At 49.4% G+C, this 20,011-nt stretch overlaps 1 protein-coding gene across 2 annotated transcripts; it reads left to right on the top strand.

Annotated features, from left to right (window-relative positions):
- Window positions 1–3,495: 3,495 nt before the first annotated feature.
- On the top strand, window positions 3,496–19,682 carry MEA1 (male-enhanced antigen 1). 2 transcript variants are annotated; one of them, XM_086925826.1, is made up of 4 exons: window positions 3,496–3,620; window positions 5,669–6,042; window positions 14,489–14,591; window positions 18,694–19,682. In XM_086925826.1, the coding sequence occupies exons 2-4, from the start codon at window positions 5,686–5,688 to the stop codon at window positions 18,864–18,866; spliced, it is 633 nt and encodes a 210-aa protein (XP_086781952.1). In that variant the 5' UTR covers window positions 3,496–3,620; window positions 5,669–5,685; the 3' UTR covers window positions 18,867–19,682. The 2 variants fall into 2 exon arrangements, with proteins under 2 accessions (XP_086781952.1, XP_086781953.1); XM_086925827.1 differs by having other exon boundaries at window positions 3,608–3,746.
- Window positions 19,683–20,011: the final 329 nt, after the last annotated feature.

The raw sequence follows: 20,011 nt of genomic DNA, 5'->3' as shown, positions 1-20,011 counted from the left end.
GAACTCTGGAACCTGCTCGACACAACATCACCAGACGTCGCCTTCCTCACGGAAATCTGGATGAACGCCTCCTCAGCGCCCGACATCGCCATCGCCATCCCGGACGGATACAAGATGACCCGGAGGGACCGCATCACGACCAGCTCCGACGAAACCTTCACTGCCGCCGAACACCTCCACTTCCAGATACACACCGACCACAAGACCACACTCAGATGCACCCTCATCTACAGACCCACGGGACCACGCACACAATTCAGTGAAGACATCACAGACGTCATCAGCCCGCACGCCCTCCCCTCCGCTGACTACATCCTCCTAGGGGACCTCAACTTCTACCTGGAGAACAACAAGGACAGCAACACCACCACCCTGCTGGACAACCTCGCCAACCTTGGTCTCAAGCAACTGGTGAACACCCCCACCCACTACGCCGGCCACACGCTTGACCCAGTCTTCTCCTCCAGCAAGTACATCTCCTTCAGCCACTCCACCGGACTTCATTGGACTGACCACAGCTGCGTCCACTTCAGCTTTAGAAAAAACACGACCCACCACCACCTGCAACAGGCTCCTCGCAGGAACTGGAACAAGATCACCACCGACCAGCTCACCACCTCCCTCAGCCAGAACCCTCCCGCCAGCACAACGGACCCCAACGAAGCAGCCAGCAACCTCACACAATGGATCACCAACTGCGCAGACGACCTTGCACCAATGAAGACCCCTCCCAGCAAACACAGCAGCAAGAAAGACTCTTGGTTCACTGACGAACTTAAGAACTCCAAGAAGAACTGCCGCAACCTCGAGAAAGCCTGGCGCAACAACCAAACCACAGACAACATGACTGCCCTCAAGCACGCCACCCACAAACACCACCAGCTGATCCGCACCACCAAGAAGACAGTATTCAAAGAACGACTGGACAACAACGCCCACAACAACAAGGAACTCTTCAGCATCGTCAAAGAGCTCTCCAACCCCAACACCGGGAACAACAACATCACTCCCTCGCAAGACCTCTGCGACTCTCTCGCCTCGTTCTTTCACCGCAATACACAATAGCTTCGGCGCAACAACCACGCACCCAACCACCAAACCTACGCCCCCCACCACCACCCTATGCGCCTGGACCCCGGTCAGCACTGAAGACACCACCCGCACGATGAACACCATCCACTCCGGATCCCCAACCGACCCCTGCCCCCACCACATCTTCAACAAGGCTGACTCCATCATCGCACCCCATCTCCGGGACATCATCAACGCCTCCTTCAACACCGCCACCTTCCCGGAAAGTTGGAAGCACGCCAAGCTCAGCGCTCTCCTGAAGAAACCAACAGCTGACCCCCACCGACCTCAAGAACTTCCGCCCCATCTCGCTCCTCCCTTTTCCTGCCAAAGTCACGAGAAGACCGTCAACAGACAGCTTGCCGCCTTCCTCGAGACGAACGGATCCTCGACCACTCGCAATACGGCTTCCGCGCCAACCACAGCACCAAGACCGCCCTCATCGCAGCCACTGACGACATCAGATCCCTGCTCGACAACGGGGAAACAGCGGCCCTCCTCCTCCTGGACCTCTCCGCAGCGTTCAACACTGTCTGCCACCGTACCCTAGTGCAACGCCTCAGCAACATCGGAATCCAAGAGAAGGCATTGAAGTGGATCATCTCGTTCCTCGCCGGAAGAACCCAGAGAGTCCGTCTCCCCCCGTTCAGATCCAAGGCCACGAAGTCATCTGCGGCGTACCACATGGATCATCACTCAGCCCTACCCTCTTCAACGTCTACATGAGCCCCAGAGCAGCCATCGCACGCAAACACAACCTCAACATGGTCTCCTACGCTGACGACACACAGCTGATCCTCTCCCTCACCAACGACCCAGCCACCGCCAGAGCCAGTCTACACGAAGGGATGAAAGACGTCGCCGAGTGGATGAAGAAAGCCGCCTGAAAATGAACTCAGACAAGACGGAAGTTCTCATCCTAGGATCATCTTCCTCTGCCTGGGACGACTCCTGGTGGCCCCCTGCCCTGGGCACCACTCCCAAGCCAACGGACCACGCACGTAAACTGGGCTTCATCCTGGATTCCTCCCTCTCGATGACCAGACAAGTCAACGCCGTCTCATCATTGTGCTTCAACATCCTGCGCATGCTCCAAAAGATCTTCCGATGGATCCCCACCGAAACCAGGAAGACGGTCACCCAGGCGCTCGTCACCAGCCGACTAGACTACGGAAACACCCTCTACGCCGGAACCACAGCCAAACTTCAGAAAAGACTCCAAAGCATCCGGAACGCCTCCGCACGACTCGTCCTGCACATCCCCCGACAGCCACATCTCCGACCACCTGAGAGACCTGCACTGGCTCCCCGTCAGCAAGAGGATCACGTTCAGACTCCTCACCCACGCACACAAGGCTCTCCACGACCTGGGCCCCAAGTACCTCAACAACCGCCTGACCTTCTACACGCCCACCCGCCAGCTACGGTCGACCAGCCACGCCCTCACCGCCTTTCCACGCATCAGCAGAGCCACCGCCGGTGGAAGATCCATCTCCTACCTGGCAGCCAAGACATGGAACTCCCCCCCCCCCCATCCACCTATGGCTGACCCAGGACCATCTCTCCTTCAGGAAGCAACTCAAGACCTGGCTCTTCGAGCAGTAATGTACCCCCCCCCCCCCCCCCCTGACCCCTCCCCCAGCGCCTTGAGACCCTTCCGGATGAGTAGCGCGCTATACAAGTGTCATGATTGATTGATTGATAGAAGCCCTTGGGGATGAGAAGGGGAAAACTGAGGCAAGAGACAGATCCAAGCGACCAGGAAAAGAAAGAGGCAGAGGGGAGAGAATGAAAACCAGACAGATCTGAGAGAGGGTGAAAACAAGCCTAGAAGGGAGAGAGCAAAAAAGAACAAGCCTGGGGAAATACCAAACAAGAACAGCGCATGCTCGTTAGAGAAACTCAGATAGTGATGGGGGGGAGGTGTATGTGTGTGTTTGAGCACTTCAGGAATGTGAGGCAGGAGATGTGCACTGCGCCGGCCTGGACATGCGTGTCCACAGACACCAATCGCCGCGCGTGCCCGACCCCTGTCTCAGATTCCCAGGAGGCGGGCGACATTAGATACTTTGCTGGATGCAATGCTTCGCATTACTTTCTCCAGCTCGACCTAAAAACGTGCATTTGTGTTTGAAATGTCCGACCCTGCAGCAGCAGCACACTTCCAAAGCCCATACACGTCGGTAACCCGATTCAAGGCCCCATTCTCCCGATGTTGTTTTCTTCTTTTCCCACTTTGCTGCTCTGAAATGTTGGCACGTATGCCCCCAGGTGCAGACCCGACCAGGTGACCTCTATAGTACCTATGAGCTCTGCGCATGCGCCATTGGATGCTGACCCCCCTCTCTAATACTGACGCCTGATTCGTCCTCTTTGCGCATGCTCAGTAAGGACGTAGGGAGTAGTCCCTCCTCGGTACTCGCTCCCTATTGGTCCGGGTTGCGCATGCGCACTTCGCGAGGTGGCCTTGTCTGGCCCGTGTCGTGTGACCGGAAAAGGCTGGGCGGGGTCATTGGAGGACCCGGAAGTGAGCGGCGGAGCCGGGGCAGGTAGGGGCAGCGGCCGGTGGCGGGGCCGGCAGCGGGGGGTCCACCCGGGGGTGGAGGTGACGCCTCACGAGGCCCACGCCTCCTCCAGTTTGCATTCTGGGACTCGTAGTCCTGCCTTATAATGAGGTGACCAGCGCTACAAGTCCCGGCCTTGTGGGGTGGAGCGGCCGTGGGAGTGTGGGGCGTCTGGAGGGCCTGAACCCATCCACCTCCCACCCTCTGCTCCCTCCCATCCACCCCCACCCCTCTGTCTCACTCCTGCTGTGTTTCTCCCATCCCTGCGGTCCCTCTTTGCCCCCTCCCATGTTTCTCTTCCTTCGTCTCTTGTTCTGGCTCAGACTTTGATGCTTTCAAATCCATCCCAGGCCCAAACAATGAGTGCTGCTGGCCCCAGCTGTAATTGTAAATGCCAAATGTAATTCACACCCTCTCTTATCATCTGAAGGAAGACCCTCCATATAGAGAATCCTTCTCTCCATGACTATGGAAGGGCCTCCCAGTGTGTTCTGCCATTCATTGCAGTATTATCCTTCTACCTGTGTTTGGTTCTCGTTTGTAACATGCACCCGTCACTGTTGTCTTGTAACACACTGTTTGCTACATCCTTCATTTTGTTTGCTTTAGATACTTGCACAAGTGCCACCATTGCCCACGTAACGTTTGTTCTTGTGTTTGAGTGTCCTCCATTTATTGCAGTATTATACCTCTACTTGTACTTTGCTCTGTTTTGTAACCTGCACATGTTACTTTTTCCTCCTGTAATGCACTGTTTGCTACCTCCTTCATTTTGTTTGCTTTCGATACTTGCACAAGTGCCACCATTGCCCACGTAACGTTTGTTCTTGTGCTGGAGTGTCCTCCATATATTGCAGTATTATACCTCTACTTGTACTTTGTTCGCTTTTGTAACCTGCACATGTCACTTTTTCCTCCTGTAATGCAACGTTTGGTACCTCTTGTATTTTGTTTACTCACAATTGTCAATTTTTGCCTCATGTAACTTAACGTTTGCTTTTGTAATTTGTTCACTTGTAATCTTGTCTTGCATCAGTTCTGTTCCTTTTGTGAAGCGCTCTGCACCTTCAGGTAAAGTCCGCGCTATAGAAAAACGCATAAAATAAATAAGCCACTGTCTTAAACACTGGTCCATCCCTCTTTGAATATTAGCTCTTTAGTAGATGAATCGTCCTAAGTGAATGGCTTTGAATGAGACACTTTAGCTTTCTACAGGAGGTCTCCCAGGATAGGAGTGATGTCGTCCAGTTTGTTTGGCCCTCTGACAGGCCGCGCAGCTGAAGGTAAGATGGTTGTATCTGGAGCATTTTTGGCCATCCCCCGAGCTGGGCACTGTCCTTGTCTGGGTGTGAGATGGCCATGGCCTGTATGCTCGTCCTCACATCTTCGGGTAGCAGAGAGAGTTTCAGTTTCTCTAGAAGACTGAGTACGTTTGTGTTGGTTTTTCTAGCTTGACAAGGTGTGTGAACGCAGAGACAATTTGAGCTGTTGTGACATTTTAGGGCTTTGCAACGGGGACCAAAGTCTGGTTGAATCCCACTTATTTTAGGGTATGAACCAGTTCTTGGTAGGCGTGATAAAATGGTTCTCCAGGATTAGACATAGATTTAAAATGAACACAACTAGACCGACCATGTCCAGAGTTGCTTACACTCGTTTTGAGAGCCGGTCACTCATCCCTCACCCCATCAAGCTCTGTGCCTCGAACACAGAAGGAGGGGAACAGGGAGCGATTGTACAGTTGGCGTTTGGGGTGTCTTACTGGGGGGAGGTGCTGCAGACCTGGCTGTTGTCAGGTTAGCCTGTTCTTGCGTTGTCAGACATCGCCATGAAGGCTTCAGCTATGTGTGTGTGCGCTTTATAAGATAAACCAATGCGTCATGTGGCATCTCCTTACAACAGGTCTGATTGACCACTCCTTTCTCAGCTCGCTTCATGCAACATCCCTATCTTAAACCTGTTTTGATCTCCTGTCAGTTCACCTCTGGCCACTTACAAACCAATGAATCTCTCTCCTTCCTCTCTTCCTTCAGCCTCCTGCATCCTGTGCATGGAAGTTGTGGTTCCGAGGGGGGAGAACATGGGCCCTGAACGCATCTTCCCAAACTCAAACGAGGACCTAGGGGAGCAGCGTCCACCCGAGGGTCTCCAGGACAACATGGGTGACTGGAGCGGAGACGACCCCGAGGAGGAGGAAGAGGAGCAGCAGAACGAGGAAGAGGAGGATAATGTGAACGAAGGTGGTTACTTCTACCAGCCTTTAAATCAGGACCCTGAGTCTGGTGCGTTTGGGCATCACAGCCATCCGGGCCAGGAAGGAGAGGGGGATTACAGCCACCTGGAGCAGACGGACGAGGGACTGGGACCTCAGGAGGAGGCGGCGAGCAACATTCACGAGCGACTACAGGTATGCAGGTGTGACGGCACCGCCATGCATTGGTGCCCTTACAGAGGCGTGTCGGGTGCCACTCATGAAATGAATGCAGCCACTGTGGGGTACACTGTGGCAGCTGAGAGTGCAAACTCGGTTAGGCAGAATGACCTTCAAACATTCAACACCCATTGAAACACGCGTAATTAACGCAAAAGGCCATTCAAAATTACAAGTTACTGTTATAGACGCCCTGTTAACATTTCAATATTGCACAAGCTTTATACAAGTACACAGTAGTCCCCAAGCAGTATCCTTTTCATCCTTGGGAGACCTGTAAAGACATCCGCCCTATTAATAATCCCATTCTTGGTGAGCTCTTGGCATAAAGTTTGACTTTAAATTTTCAGTTACAGAGGTCATGTAGGTAGAATGTGGCCTGAATTGTACTTAACTGCCTCCAAAATACAGGGCCCCTGATTTACACTCTTCCACCCAGGACAAGCCCCTATGGATCAAGGCCTGTGCTTAATCTTAATATCTTCGATCTAATTGCTGGTCTTTTAATCACCATTTAACTAAACTGATCTGTTCCTATCCTGATTTTAATTATGTTTTGGGTTATAAATTAGAATTTATAAAAAGAAGTCCATTCAGTGTTTCATTCAAGCCTCCTGTCCACACAGATCTCAGATGGCAGTGAGGTCACCTTCTTCTCTAACCGAACCACTCAAATGTTTTACATTTTAGCTGCATCTTGTAGTCTTTTCAAGACCTTGATAAGAGTTCATCACTGGAGGCGGTTTTCATATTGTAACTCCCCACCAGAAACCAGGTTTTTGTTGAACATCTGCAGATGTACTAGATGGTTCCACCTTTGTGACTGGAATACTTGAAAACGGTGTAATGGCCAAACAGTCCATTCTAAGCACATCCCCTGTAATTTGTCTAAACTAAGCCTACCACTGCGTGCCTCATTCTGCCACATTAAGTCATAGTGCTGCTGCTTCGCCGCCTTCTTACAGACAAGAAAAGTCCTTTTAGGTGTCATGAAGTATGAACGAAATTGATAAATTCAACAATTGTACTGACTCCAATTTGGACATAACACTTTCAGGAGACCTGATTTGCATAGAGTTGCACTATATAAACAATATTATAAATGATAAAAACAGCAGATCCACGGGTTGGCTGTGTATAAGGTCTGCAGTCAACAATAATGTTGCTCCGTGAAAATGGTGATCACACGGTGCAAGGGAGTGATACAATTAAGCAGCTCGGTAACATGATCGATAACCAGGGTGATAGACCCAAGGGTGACTAAAAAACGTAATACATCAACTGACTTATCAGAGCCCGCGTTAAGTATTAAGCTTAGAACATATGTAGTTAGAGCTCTTAGATGGGCGCCATTTTTGTAAGCTGTCTTTGTATGAAGTTCACTTGCGCATCTAGTCGTTGTTCTGGTGATAAAAATACCTCTCTTTAAGGTCCGAAGTCTCATGGGACGGCTCTAGAACAGCTCACAGCGGGTGCTCAATCACAATGGGAGGAATCATTTTGCATCTCACTGGCATCACAGGGGGTTTTGGTGGAAACAAATGTTCAAAACGTTTCAAAAACTTCAACAGGCGACTTGAGTAAAGTATTTCAGTATAAAAGTCACAACACGTTTCCTAATTAGCACATGATGTTGTTCAAGCTTATTTTTATAGTTAGCTCTACTAATAAAACAGTATTCCTTCCTCCACCAACGTTCTAAGTGTTTGCATTTTTTTTATAGCCATGATTAAGGTGTCGTTAAACCAGGGCTCCGATATCCTCTTCCTTTGAGTAGTCTAGGGTGCTATCTCCTCACGTGCTTCTGATATCCAGTTTTCAACATCCCTCTCCTGTAGTATAGCGCTAGTGTTCGAAAGAGTCTGAGAGAAGACTTCAGAATTAAATCTAGTCCACTTCCTCGGATTAATTGCCTGCTACCTTGGTAGGAACAAGCCTATGAAAAAGCACAGAAAAGGCCACCAGCCAGAGGTCTGACCAGGGAACTGTTAACAGCACTTCCACCTCCATTCCAGCAAAGTTAGCGAATATCGGGTCTGAAATATGTCCCAATTGATGAGTAGAAGAACTCACTTTTTGCGACAGGTTCAGGGACGCAAGTTCCTCACATAGAGATTGTGCATCTAAATTGGAATTATCAAAGTGCAAGTTAAGATCAACAAATTGTTATAGTGTAATGCTGGCTGAACCATATTCTCTTCAAGGCTAGATATAAATTGTGATACAGAACCTGGTGGAGGATAAATGAAAAAACCTGTTGGAGGATAAATTAAACAAGCACTGGCATTGCCAATAGGTCTCGCAGTAGGAAAGTTGGAGCTATTACAATTGCAAATAACAATGCCTTTTATTTTTGTTTTCATTTTAAAAACATAAAGGGCTTTGTCATTTACAAAACCAATAGCTCCAACTTTCCTACTGCGAGACCTATTGTGCACTGCACAGTGTGGGTGAAAGTGGCACTGCGTGTGTGTGAGTTGCGTTGCGTGTGTGAGTTGCGTTGCGTGTGTGAGTGGCGTTGCGTGTGTGAGTTGCGTTGCGTGTGTGAGCTGTGTTGCGTGGGTGAGTGGCATTGCATGGGTGAGAGTGGCGTTGCGTGTGTGAGAGTGGGCTTGCGTGGGTGGCGTTGTGTGTCTGAAAGTGGTGCTGTGTGGGTAAAAGTGGCGCTGCGTGGGTGTGAATGGATTTGCGTGTGTGAGTGGCGTGGCGTGGGTGAGTGGCGTTGCGTGGGTGAGTGGCGTTGCGTGGGTGAGTGGCGTTGCGTGGGTGAGTGGCGTTGCGTGGATGAGTGGGGTTGCGTGGGTGAGTTGTGTTGCGTGTGAGTGGTGTTGCTTGGGTGAGTGAATGTGATGCATATCCTATTAGTCACTTCATCGTTGTACACTGTAACTTTTAATGCCTAATAATAAGTAGATACAACTAACAACTACTGTTTTGCTGTAAAACACCACAAAATATATTAAAAAAAATAAAAATAAATATAAAACTAACAAGGGCTGCATTGCTAGCCCGTTTGCGAGGCAGTCCTCTTTCCGAGCTTGCCCTTCTGGTTCATTGTGCCCTTGGTGAGGGGGGGAGGGGCGGCGCTGTCCGCGCGGGAGACTGAACTTGAAAGCCACCGAGACAGCAGCGCTATAATGTTTCATAAAAGAAGGCCACATGAATCACCCCTGGGGAGCCGGAATGGGAACGGGATGAGGTCAGCGCACAACAGGCCTTTTAACCTTGAACATTGTGTTGCGTGTTAATCTAGGTTCCTGATCGATACTGTGACCTTATGCCCCTATTCGGCTATAAATCCATTTATTCCCTATATTGGCATAACCGTTCGAGTGCGATTTTCTGAAAAGTCATCTCTGGCCTCACACGAACAGAGCCACATTCCAGCATGACTCTCTGCTACTTCCTTTGCGACCAATTAGTGCAATGACAGAGCAGCAGTCACTATCTGATATTCCTAGATAACACTCCGAGTTCTTCAACAAGATAAAAACTTAGCAAACCTGGAAATCCCCGCTTGCTATGTTTTGATTAGTAATGGAACTCTAATGAGCAACTGATAACTATCACTTCCTAGTGACATCTTTAATTGACGTCTTATGTCCAGCAAACTTGCGTCAAACCCGGCACCTGTCAGGTATAAATATTACCAACGTTGCCTTAAGCAATGAGCGAGAACCTGTTGCTGATGCCAGCTGCCTGCAAGACCCCGTGTTGGTAAAAACTAGCACTCTGTCGCTGCAGCCTGCTATCCTGTGGTGGTGAAGCTGCTGATTACCATTATCGCTGCTACAGCGCGAACTATGGTGCAGTACGCTTAAGGAGCTGAAACAGCCGTCCTCTGCGAAGACATCCAGCCCAGCTGCCCGCGGACGCTGTCCCCCGCCTCCTTCCTCGACGCGCTGAAGAGAAGCCGCTGCCTTTCTCGTGCAGAGAAATCCAGTCCCGGCGCTTCCGGTTTACCCTCGCTGGTGACTGGGATATCGAGAGAGACCCCTGAAGGAGATACCAATCCTCCATCATTCTATTCAGAGGTATGGTGTTGACTAAACCCTTAGACGAGAATTCTTGAAACAAACCTTGGCAAAACCAACTTAACTTAAGCTACTTACTTACTCCCCTTTTCACGTGTTAGGCTTAGGTCAGGCACACTGGGGTAGGCTTAGTTAGAAGCACCAGTTGAGTATGTTAGCCTAATGTATATATGACTGTATATATGTTTTATTACTTTTAACCATTGTATGGCTAAGAAACCATATCAATGCTTTTACAGTTCTATTTCGCAATACTTATCTTACTGTACGTACTTTTTATAATAACAGTTATTGCAATTGTGGCAATACATTTCTCTTGTACGAGAAGAAAGACTGTTCAATAAATGTTAACCCTTTATTGACAAACGCCCGTCTCTCTATTCTCTACATACCGTGAAAGTAAACTGCACTGGACTGACTGAGTGAAATCTATGTCTATTGTTTCACACGACCCTAGAGATCGACTCTTGATCTGAGGAGCAAAGTTGTCATGTTGCACGGTTGTTGGAAAACTGAATCCCTTCTTGTCTGTGCCAAGGAAGCTGATCACTTCCTATGCAGAGAAGAAAGTTTCCAGTGACCTCTGAGCTAGTTGGTAACACAACCCAATTAAGTTTAGCATAGTCAGTGGAGGCCTGGAATATCCGCAGTTCCACGTCGATACTACTGTTTATGTTATTCAAATGCGCAGGGCCTAGTGGGAAACTAGGAACTACACTACAATTGAACCTCGAATTGTATCCGTGCAAAAGCTAGTCTGCCAGAACGTGCAGCTGTGACTGTGTCCCTTTATCTTTTGTTTTTGAGGAGGTTCTCAGATGTTTGGTTTAAAGAGTTTCTTTCTGAACGTTGTTATGTTGGACTACATGTGAATGGGAGGCGGAGTACAATGGTGTGCAATCATTTATTAAAAAATATCGCAAGTAAGAATTTTGCTTTTGTGTAGGGCGAAGGTAATGTCATATTGCATTGTTGTAATAGCACAGAATGAAAACAATTTCTAATTTAAAACATTTATAAAGCGCAGCGTGCACCGAACGGTTTCTTGGCGCTAGTGGAGGGTATTGGCTACGGAGACAAAAATAAGATCCGGTAGTAGAGCCGGGGAGGGGGTTTACGCAGGGAAAGCCTGTTTAAAAAGAAACTTTTTTAGTTCCTTGCGGAAGGATACATAATCGGTAGCCGCACGAAGGTGGTCTGGGAGGGAATTCCAGAAAGTGGGGGCCAAGGTGGAGAAGTTGGACCCACCCCACTTTTTGCGTCTGAAGCGTGGGATTTGAAGGAGGGATTTGGTGGAGTAACAAAGATCTCTAGGGGGAGCATATTCTTTTATTAGTGAGGAAATGAAGGCGGGGCGGTGCCTTGTCGGGCCTGGAAAACCATGCAGGCGGTTTTAAACAGAGAACGTTCTTTAACAGGGAGCCAATGAAGCTCCCTGAGGAGGGGTGTGGAATGGTGATAGCGTGGGAGTCCAAAAACCAGCCGGGCAGCTTGGTTTTGGACCAACTGCAGCCTCCTGAGACTGTATGCTGGTATGCAATTGTAAAGAGCGTTGGCATAATCCAGCCGTGATATAACTAGAGCAGCCATGATCATTTTGAGTGCCTGGGGGGAGAAGAAACGAGCGACAGTGCGGATAGTTCGGAGGGTGAGGAAGCAGGAGGAAACCACAGAGCTGATTTGGGAGTGAAGGGTGAGTTGATTATTCATTTTAACCCCCCAGTGTTTTGACCGTGGTAGAAGGAGTGGGGGCGGGACCAAGGGTAGGGGGCCAGAAGAGAGAGTTCCAGGGACTGGAAGAACCACCGGTAAGAACCAACTCGGTTTTGTCCGGGTTCAATTTGAGATGGTTGTGGTTCATCCAGTCCCTGATGAATGTCATGGTGTGCTGAAAGCTGGAGACAGAGAGGGGAGAGGAGGATAGGTCAAAGATGAGCTGGAGGTCATCCGCGTAATTATAAACGGTGACCTCCAGCTGCTGAAGAGCGAAGATGAGGGGGAAGATATAGAGATTGAATAGTAGGGGAGACAAGGAAGAACCCTGGGGGACACCACACGTGACGGGGAGTGGGGTGGTTGTGAAGTCTCCTAGGCGGACCTCCTGAGTGCGGTCCCTCAGGAAGGAGGAAAGCCACACCAGGGCTGATCCCTCAATTCCAGCCGCCTTGACACGGGACAGTAAGATGGTATGGTCTACCGTGTCAAATGCGGCGGAGAGATCGAGGAGTACCAGCGCCTGGTGTTTGTTGTGATCCATACCCTTCCTGAGGTTGTCCAGGACTGATACCACGACTGATTCAGTCGAGTGCCTAGGTCGAAAGCCAGCCTGGCGGGAAGCCAGTCCCCCATTAACCTCTACGTGGGTGCTGAATACCGCGGTGACATAGCGCTCCAGCACCTTGCCCAGGTAGGGCAGCAGGGAAATGGGGCGGTAGTTGGCTGAGATGGATGGGTCAGCGCCAGGCTTTTTAAGAATGGGCACTATGGTGGCTGATTTGAGCATAGGGGTCACTACTCCCTGTGCAAGGGAGCTGTTGAGGAAGGTGATGGGAGGTTCAGGACAGGAGGAGTAGATTTGTTGGAGGATTCGCGCCGGACAGATGTCTGCTGTGTTTGCGGGGAGAGAGAGGGGAGGTGCTGGTGTGGGAGGGGGGAGGTGCTGGTGTGGGAGGAGTGCTGCTAGGGCAAGGCTGTGTTTGCGGGGAGAGAGAGGGGAGGTGCTGGTGTGGGAGGGGGGAGGTGCTGGTGTGGGAGGAGTGCTGCTACGGCAAGGCTGTGTTTGTGGGGAGAGAGAGGGGAGGTGCTGGTGTGGGAGGGGGGAGTTGCTGGTGTGGGAGGAGTGCTGCTAGGGGAGGAGAAGCCCTGGCCGTGAATGCGAGTGCATGTTTGCTCATGTGATTCACGTGAACCGCATGAAAACCGCGGGGCTGAAAGCCCTTGGTTTGAAGAGGATTTTGCCGACTTGAATTCTCCCCATTTCCCATTCCTGCGGAATGGTAAAGGCGAGGCCTAAAAACCTGCTATCATATGATCTCCGCTGCAGAGAGGGTAAAAAAATAAGGCCTCTCAGTTCTCAAGATTGGTCACCTTGATGCAACATTTCAAAGATAGTTTGTATAGTATCGCTATTCCTCATCCTCTTTGCTTTGGACGATCTTGTGTTCAAAGTTAACATTACAGTGAGGACATCTGAGTGGAAGAGTCTGCTGTCCTTTTGTGTGAACACGCTTCCGAAATCTTAAGGCTAGGCAGTGGAGAGAACCAGGTGAGTAGTAGAGATGTTAATGGATGTTACAACTAGTAGTGGTTCTGGTCCCGGCCGGACGCCTGTAGACAGGCTTGCCTTTGGCGTGCCCACTGTGTGCTTCTGCGTCGCAGCTCTCATTAATTGGATCTTAGATAGGCAGATCCGAACAACTAGCCTGCCAGCCTCCAAAATGGCGCTCAGCCAACATCTGGACTGAGGGAAGGAGAAAGAACACTCATGTCCCGTGGCAAGAGTCCCGAAGCCCCCAACTGTCCCGACCAGCAGCAAGATAGCGGTAAAGACTGCAGAAACTGGTGAGAAAAGGCCAATCCTGCAATACGCAGCAGCGCAGAGCGCAGACAAAAAATGCTTTAAAATCTAAATCTGCATAAAAGCTTACACATGAACCACCATGACACAGCTCGCTCCACTCGCGAGAGTTAGCTGAGTAAGCCGAGCTTGCACTGGTGTTGCCTCGTTTGTATATGTCCTTTGATGGGGGAAAGCTTGCGTTGCCCTAGCTACACATGTGTTCTGAAAGAGGGAAGCTTGCATTGTTTCTGCCCAAGGTGTACCAGTGTGTCTATCTTTGCTATGCTGGGGCAGATGCTTGCAATATAAATGCTAAGTTAAAAAAGTCACTGATTTGTCTCTTTAACTAGGGATATTTTTTTAAGCAAAACAAACATTTCAGTTCATGGATTCGCTTTATGGTTATGTTTTTGTGATGTTGACAAGTAGAAATCATCACCCAAGCAGGTGCTCAGATTTCAGGCAAATACAATTTCACATAAATATTTTAAAATAGCAACCTTAAAAGAAAACACCGCACGTGCTGACACATTTCAGAGTTTTCTTTTTAAAGATAACCTACAGAATACAATGTAAACGGCACACCTAGAAAGGCTTTGTCACTGAAGAGAAGGGATCTGTGTTTAAGTGGATGTGAACAAGGCCCTCCAGCTTTGTGTGATCCAAGTCAAGAGATCCGTAGTGGCCTTGCTTGTCGCCCCGGGCTGTGGTGGGCAGAAGCAGAGTGTGACCTGCAGCCCAGTGGATGAGGCCTGCTGACCAAGAGCCTCTGTGTGTGTGTGTGTGTGTGTGTATACTGTGTCTGACAATGGTGCTTCTGTTTCTACAGGAGATGAGGCTGCACCTCCCGGACCCTCCTGTTGACAGTGATGACGAGGACACAGTGGAAGCCTCCGCCACCGATAGTCCGACCTCCATTCCCATGGATGCAGGTAACCCTCCGCCGGCAGTGCTGCCTGACCCCATGCACTCTGCAGGCTGGGGCACTTCATGTCTGTGCAGCCACCTCTCGCTCCACGTGTCCCCAGACCCTTGGAAGAGTCTGGACACATTTACAGCCTCCTGGCCTTCTTTTTTCAAATCTCTCCTGTAGTGACTCATGGGTCCAGCTCCTTCCTGCTCAGGTGTTCTGCGCATCCTTTGCTCTTCATGCTCTGGTGTTCTGCGCATCTTTCCTGCTACCGTGTGCTGTAAATCCTCCTCCATCCCTACTTTAAGCTGCACCTATTCCATGTAAATGTTCCCTTGCAGCACCACTACATGGGTCATGTGGGTGTATTTCAGAGCACCACCCCACTCTGCTCCCCTTTGAGAGACCTTTCACCTACAAGAATTAATGAGTGTATTTGGAGACCAGGCCCATGTTCTGTGTAACTACAGGGGTGTAAAATGTGTGGTGACTGTGGACATGCTAGGCATGGATTGAGTGCCAGTGCTTGAGGAGACCTGTGGAGGAGTGTCTGCAGGGATGGCTCATTTCATGAGAGAATGTCAAAGTAAGTTATTTATCTGAGTAACTGTTGGAACCACTGCTGATGCCCTAAGAGACTTCTCTAGCTTAGGCTCATCTCCTGTCTGGTGGGACTGGGGCTGGCCTCCGCCCCGGGCTGCCTCCACCCCGGAGCCACACTCCAGAAGGAATTATTTGATCTTTAAAAGACCAAAAAGCTGAATGTAAGAAGAGTTCTTTGGGTCACCAGCGATCAGATTGACTACACGCCTGAGATTTGGCAAGGGGGTAAGGAGATGATAGGTAGGTACTTGGAGTGTCACAACTCCAGCAGGTGGGCAAAGCGTGACGGGTTAATGTTTGAACTGTATCACCAGTATAAGACCGTAGAAGGGCTTCACTGCAGTAGGATTCTCAGTTGTAATGAATACAGACACGTGGACAGCGTGCAGCCAGCACTCTGTCAGTAATCGATAGTACAGACACGTTCACAGCCAGCACATTGTCAATAATGGATCCTACAGACGCGTGGACAGCGCGCAACCAGCACAGTGTCAGTAATGGACCCTACAGATGCATGGACAGCGTGCAGCCAGCACACTGTCTGTATTCGATAGGACAGACACGTGGACAGCAAAAAGCCAACACTATGTCCGTATTCGTTAGGACAGACACTTGGACAGTGCACAGCCAGCACAGTGTCAGCAATTGATAATACAAACGCGAGGATAGTGCGCAGCCGGCACTGTGTGAGTAGTGGATACTATGACCAGAGGACATCGCGATACAAGCACAGTGTCAGTAATAGATACTACATATGCGAATATAGCGCGCGTCCCACACAGTGTCATTAATGGATGCTGCAGACCCCAGGACAGTGCGCAGCCAACACAGTGTTAGTGATGGATACTAAAGACGCGAGGACAGCGCACAGCCAGCACAGTGTCAGTAATGGATACTAAAGACGCGAGTACAGCGCACAGCGTCAGTAATGGATAGTACCAACCCAAGGACAGTGTGCATCAAGCACTGTTAGCAAAAGCACTGTTAGCACAAGCACCTATACACCGGTTTAGAACGGGTCATGGTGTAGCCTGTAAGGTTACTGAATCATTCACCTGTGCACAGGTCTAGAACAGGGTCATGGTGTAGCCCGCAGCATACTGAGTTAGCATGAGTGCCTGTGGACCGGTGTAGATCGGGGTCACGTTGTGTTCCGAGTTAGGACAAGCACCGTGCACCAAACAGGTTTATGGTGTGCCCGTAGGCTTACTGAGTTAGCACAGTCTACTGTGCACAGGTGTGGAATAGGGTCATGGTGTTGCATGTTGTGTTACCGAGTTGGCATGAGTGTCTGTGCAGAGGTGTAGAACGGGGTCATGCTGCAGTCCATTGTGTTACTGAGTTGGCACACGCCTCTGTGCACAGATGTAGGTCATGTTCATGGTGTAGCCTGTAGTGTTACTGAGTTGGCACAAGCGTCTGTGCACATGTGTAGGTCATGTTCATGGTGTAGCCTGTAGTGTTACTGAGTTAGCCCAATGTCCTGCCTTAAACCGACAAAAAAAAAGCATTAAAAATGCAATAAGACATTTGCTTTGCTGTACAATACCATTAGCAAAGCAAATGGCTTTAACTTAATCAAAGGCGAGACCTATTGCATTTTCAATGCTTGTTCGGTTCATGTCCTCTCTCCTACAATCCTTGCCAAATATCCCTTCTACCTGCACCTGCGACTATCTCTAGTGAGGGCCGAGAAGCCTTAATCTGCTCTGTAAAGCCTTGTCCACCCGGTAGCACCCCTTGTCGTCCATCTGCTCTACGGAGCTAGTTGTTTCTTTACATCAGAGCTCTTGCCTCCTCCTACTCCACTTCTTTTAGTTACACCCACCTTCTTATCCCCCGCCCACGTGACTCCGCTTTCGGATCAAATGGATTTCGTCTTTGTCTTTCATGCACCTGTCTAATGTTCCTCCTATCGTAGCTGTGCTGAGAGCTGTTTGCACCCTCCTCCTTGCCCTGACTCCTTCAGATGACGCGGGTCTGTGCTGTGCATGCCCACTTCTTCCAAATTTGGCTGCATTCAATTCTGCCTTCATCACTGGGGCGCACAGCAGTGGTGTGTCGTCTGCAGCAGTGGTGTGTCGTCAGCAGTGGTGTGTCGTCAGCAGCGGCGTGTCGTCAGCAGCGGCATGTGTACATTCACACATTCTTTAGATAAGGAAAACCTCAAGCGTACAGTAACAAAGCAGTATAAAATGAAGTAAAAGCATCCCACAAGCAAGATATATCAACAAGTAGCGTGGAATAAACAAAAAGCATCCCACATGCAAGAGACCGCACCTAAATAGCATAACCGATATCACCAAAAAAGCCATAAATAGTCCAATCAGAAAAGCATAATCCACTAAAGCTTACCTTTTATTCTAAGACCTCATCCACGAAAGCTTAATTTGAACGCGATTGCAAAACACACAGCATGGAGCGCGGTGCAAAAATAAACATGCACTGCTTTTGCCAAAGCCTTTAACCCCTTGCATGCGCATGACTGAACCACGCCGCCAAGAGCCACGGGTGGCGTGTGCTCATGACTGCGTGGTTCCGTCATGCTGCTGCCGCTCCGCCCACGAGGGACTAGTTCCCCGCCTGTGCGGGCGAATTAGTGAGCAGGCGTGGTCATAACGGAACCACGCCGTGATGAGCACAAGCCGCCCGTGACTCATGACGGCGTGGTTCCGTCATGAGCACGGAAGCACCGCGCTCACCCCCTCGCGCCGCGGTGAAGGGGTTAATGGGGGGGGGGGGCGGGGGGTTAGAGTCCTCACACGGGTAAAGAAAGGAGACAGTATCATGCCGCCAGTACATGATCCAATCCTGATGGGCATGGCTTAATGCGGAGAGGGTGGCAACCAGAAGGGACTAAAAACCCTCCAGTGCAATCAACAAAGCATGTTCAGAATAATTAGTGACGAAAACCGACGCACGCCAATGACAATTGCTGGTGGAGCAGACACACGATTTCTGGAACCGTATCGATTCCAAGAAGCCCTCGCATGGCGAGAGCAGTGTATGCGTGCTGCTAACGCCAGGCGAGACCTAAAAATCTTTCAAAAAAGATGAGTCAAAGAAGCTAGAATAACGTAACTGATTAAAGGCATAGGATGACCACAGATCAAATATCACTATTTTTATGGAAGTTCCAAGTGCTGTGTTCCACTTGTCAGGATGGGGAGAGAGAGTGGAAGAGGGTAAGGCTTGTGTGTGAAGCAGTGAATGAGGACGGTGGTTCTGGCCGCCCTGCGTCCTACCTGCCTGTGGCCTTACACAGTTTTCTCTAATATAGAAATATAACCAGTACTAATCTAGTTACCTGTGTTAGGGCTGCCTTCATATCCTATAATGTTACAGCTAGTCTTGTAATTCTCTGAGCTAGTTCCGCTTGATGAGGTTCACTACCTTTGTAAACCAAGTAGGGCAGCAGTTGGAGAGCTGTGCAGTTTAGCTAAAATAGGCAGCCAGCCTCTCAAGAGCACCATTCAAGGTTTGGGGGACTCTTTGCTAATTTAGTTTTATTTCTATTGCAGCGCACGTGGAGCTGGTTAAGAAGACCATGGCAGGAATCCAGCTGCCATCTCTGGGGGTCCCACCGTGGGCCATGCAGATCTCGGACGAGCAGTGGAAGGACATGGTGCAGCTAACGCTGCAGACCCGAGAGAATGCTGCGACCCCTGGTGCAGGGTGGAAAGGAACAGCCTGACGGCCATGGACTCCTTGCGGCACCAGTGGTGGGAGTAGCACCTCTGGTGTAAACTGTTCATTCTTGTGAACTTCTTGCTTTGCTGTCTTGTAATCCACATTCCCAACACAACTAGTAAAAGTGGCCCAGGTGCCAGGGCAGGCTCTGCTGCCCTCCGGAAAGGGAAGTGGGTGTCTTGTCCATTTGCCTGAGTTCATGGTACTATTTGGCCAGATGATGGACGCAGACCCCTTCCAATGATGCCCCAGGGTTGTCAGATGAATGCAGGTGTGGATGGATTTGGGACATTCGATTGACAGTGCCATTTGTGTGTAGTCTTGTTTGGGCAAAGAGTTAAAACCTCTCTTGAGGCTGCTGGTAGTGTTTATCAACCCCCAGAAGGAGCCCCCGAAAGCAGGCATTGGACCAAGGGGATCAGAGTGTGTTTGTGGCACCGCTGATTCCCAGCCATAAATGTTATCAGGACTCCTTGTATTTAGTTCTGTACATATGTGAACCTCTTACCTGACATACTATATAATAAAACATACAAATAAAGTAAAAAAGTGTGTGCAGATAACACTTGGAACTACAAAGTGTTCAGGTGAGACAGCTATTTAGTTAGTTTTTTAAAACAATGTTAGAAAAATGAGTTCATCTTAAACAATTGTTTTTCAATATTAATAGGTGAAACAGTACTTGGTTGTATCAGTGCGCCTTCAGTATATTTGATCAGTTCACAACTCTTTCACTCTGTTATGATGTGACTTTTTCGACCAAATGTACTTATCCACACAACTATAACCATAGTAAACTGGATCCCTGCATTGTTTCTTTTTTTTTTTTTTAAACTGTTTTATTAATCAGAAAAAAACATCCATGCAAATTACATACATTCGTATTGACATGTCCACAGTTGAGAACAAGACATTGGCATAATCTCATTACATATAGCGTATAGAGTATTACATACGTTGGCTACCTGCGGGAGGTCCCAGAGTATACTCATTGCACATATATGAACCAAATCCATTCACACCCTAGTGCTATGTTGGGGCCACGCAGTTATCTATGTGTCACATTGCTAGTGGATGGGGCCCAGTGTCAGTCATAAGGCGGGCCATTAGCTCTTGCCTCTCACGCCGCATTTCCACTGTTGGGGAGAT

The sequence above is a fragment of the Lissotriton vulgaris genome, chromosome 6 (genome assembly GCF_964263255.1).
Source record: "Lissotriton vulgaris chromosome 6, aLisVul1.2, whole genome shotgun sequence".
Classification (NCBI taxonomy): Eukaryota; Metazoa; Chordata; class Amphibia; order Caudata; family Salamandridae; genus Lissotriton; species Lissotriton vulgaris.
This window is presented reverse-complemented; position numbering and strand designations above follow the sequence as displayed.

Coding starts and splice junctions, on each gene's coding strand:
- MEA1 (XM_086925826.1), top strand. CDS start 5,686: ATGGAAGTTGTGGTTCCGAGGGGGGAGAACATGGGCCCTGAACGCATC. Junction 6,043..14,488: donor ACATTCACGAGCGACTACAG/GTATGCAGGTGT, acceptor CTGTTTCTACAG/GAGATGAGGCTGCACCTCCC. Junction 14,592..18,693: donor CTCCATTCCCATGGATGCAG/GTAACCCTCCGC, acceptor TTTCTATTGCAG/CGCACGTGGAGCTGGTTAAG.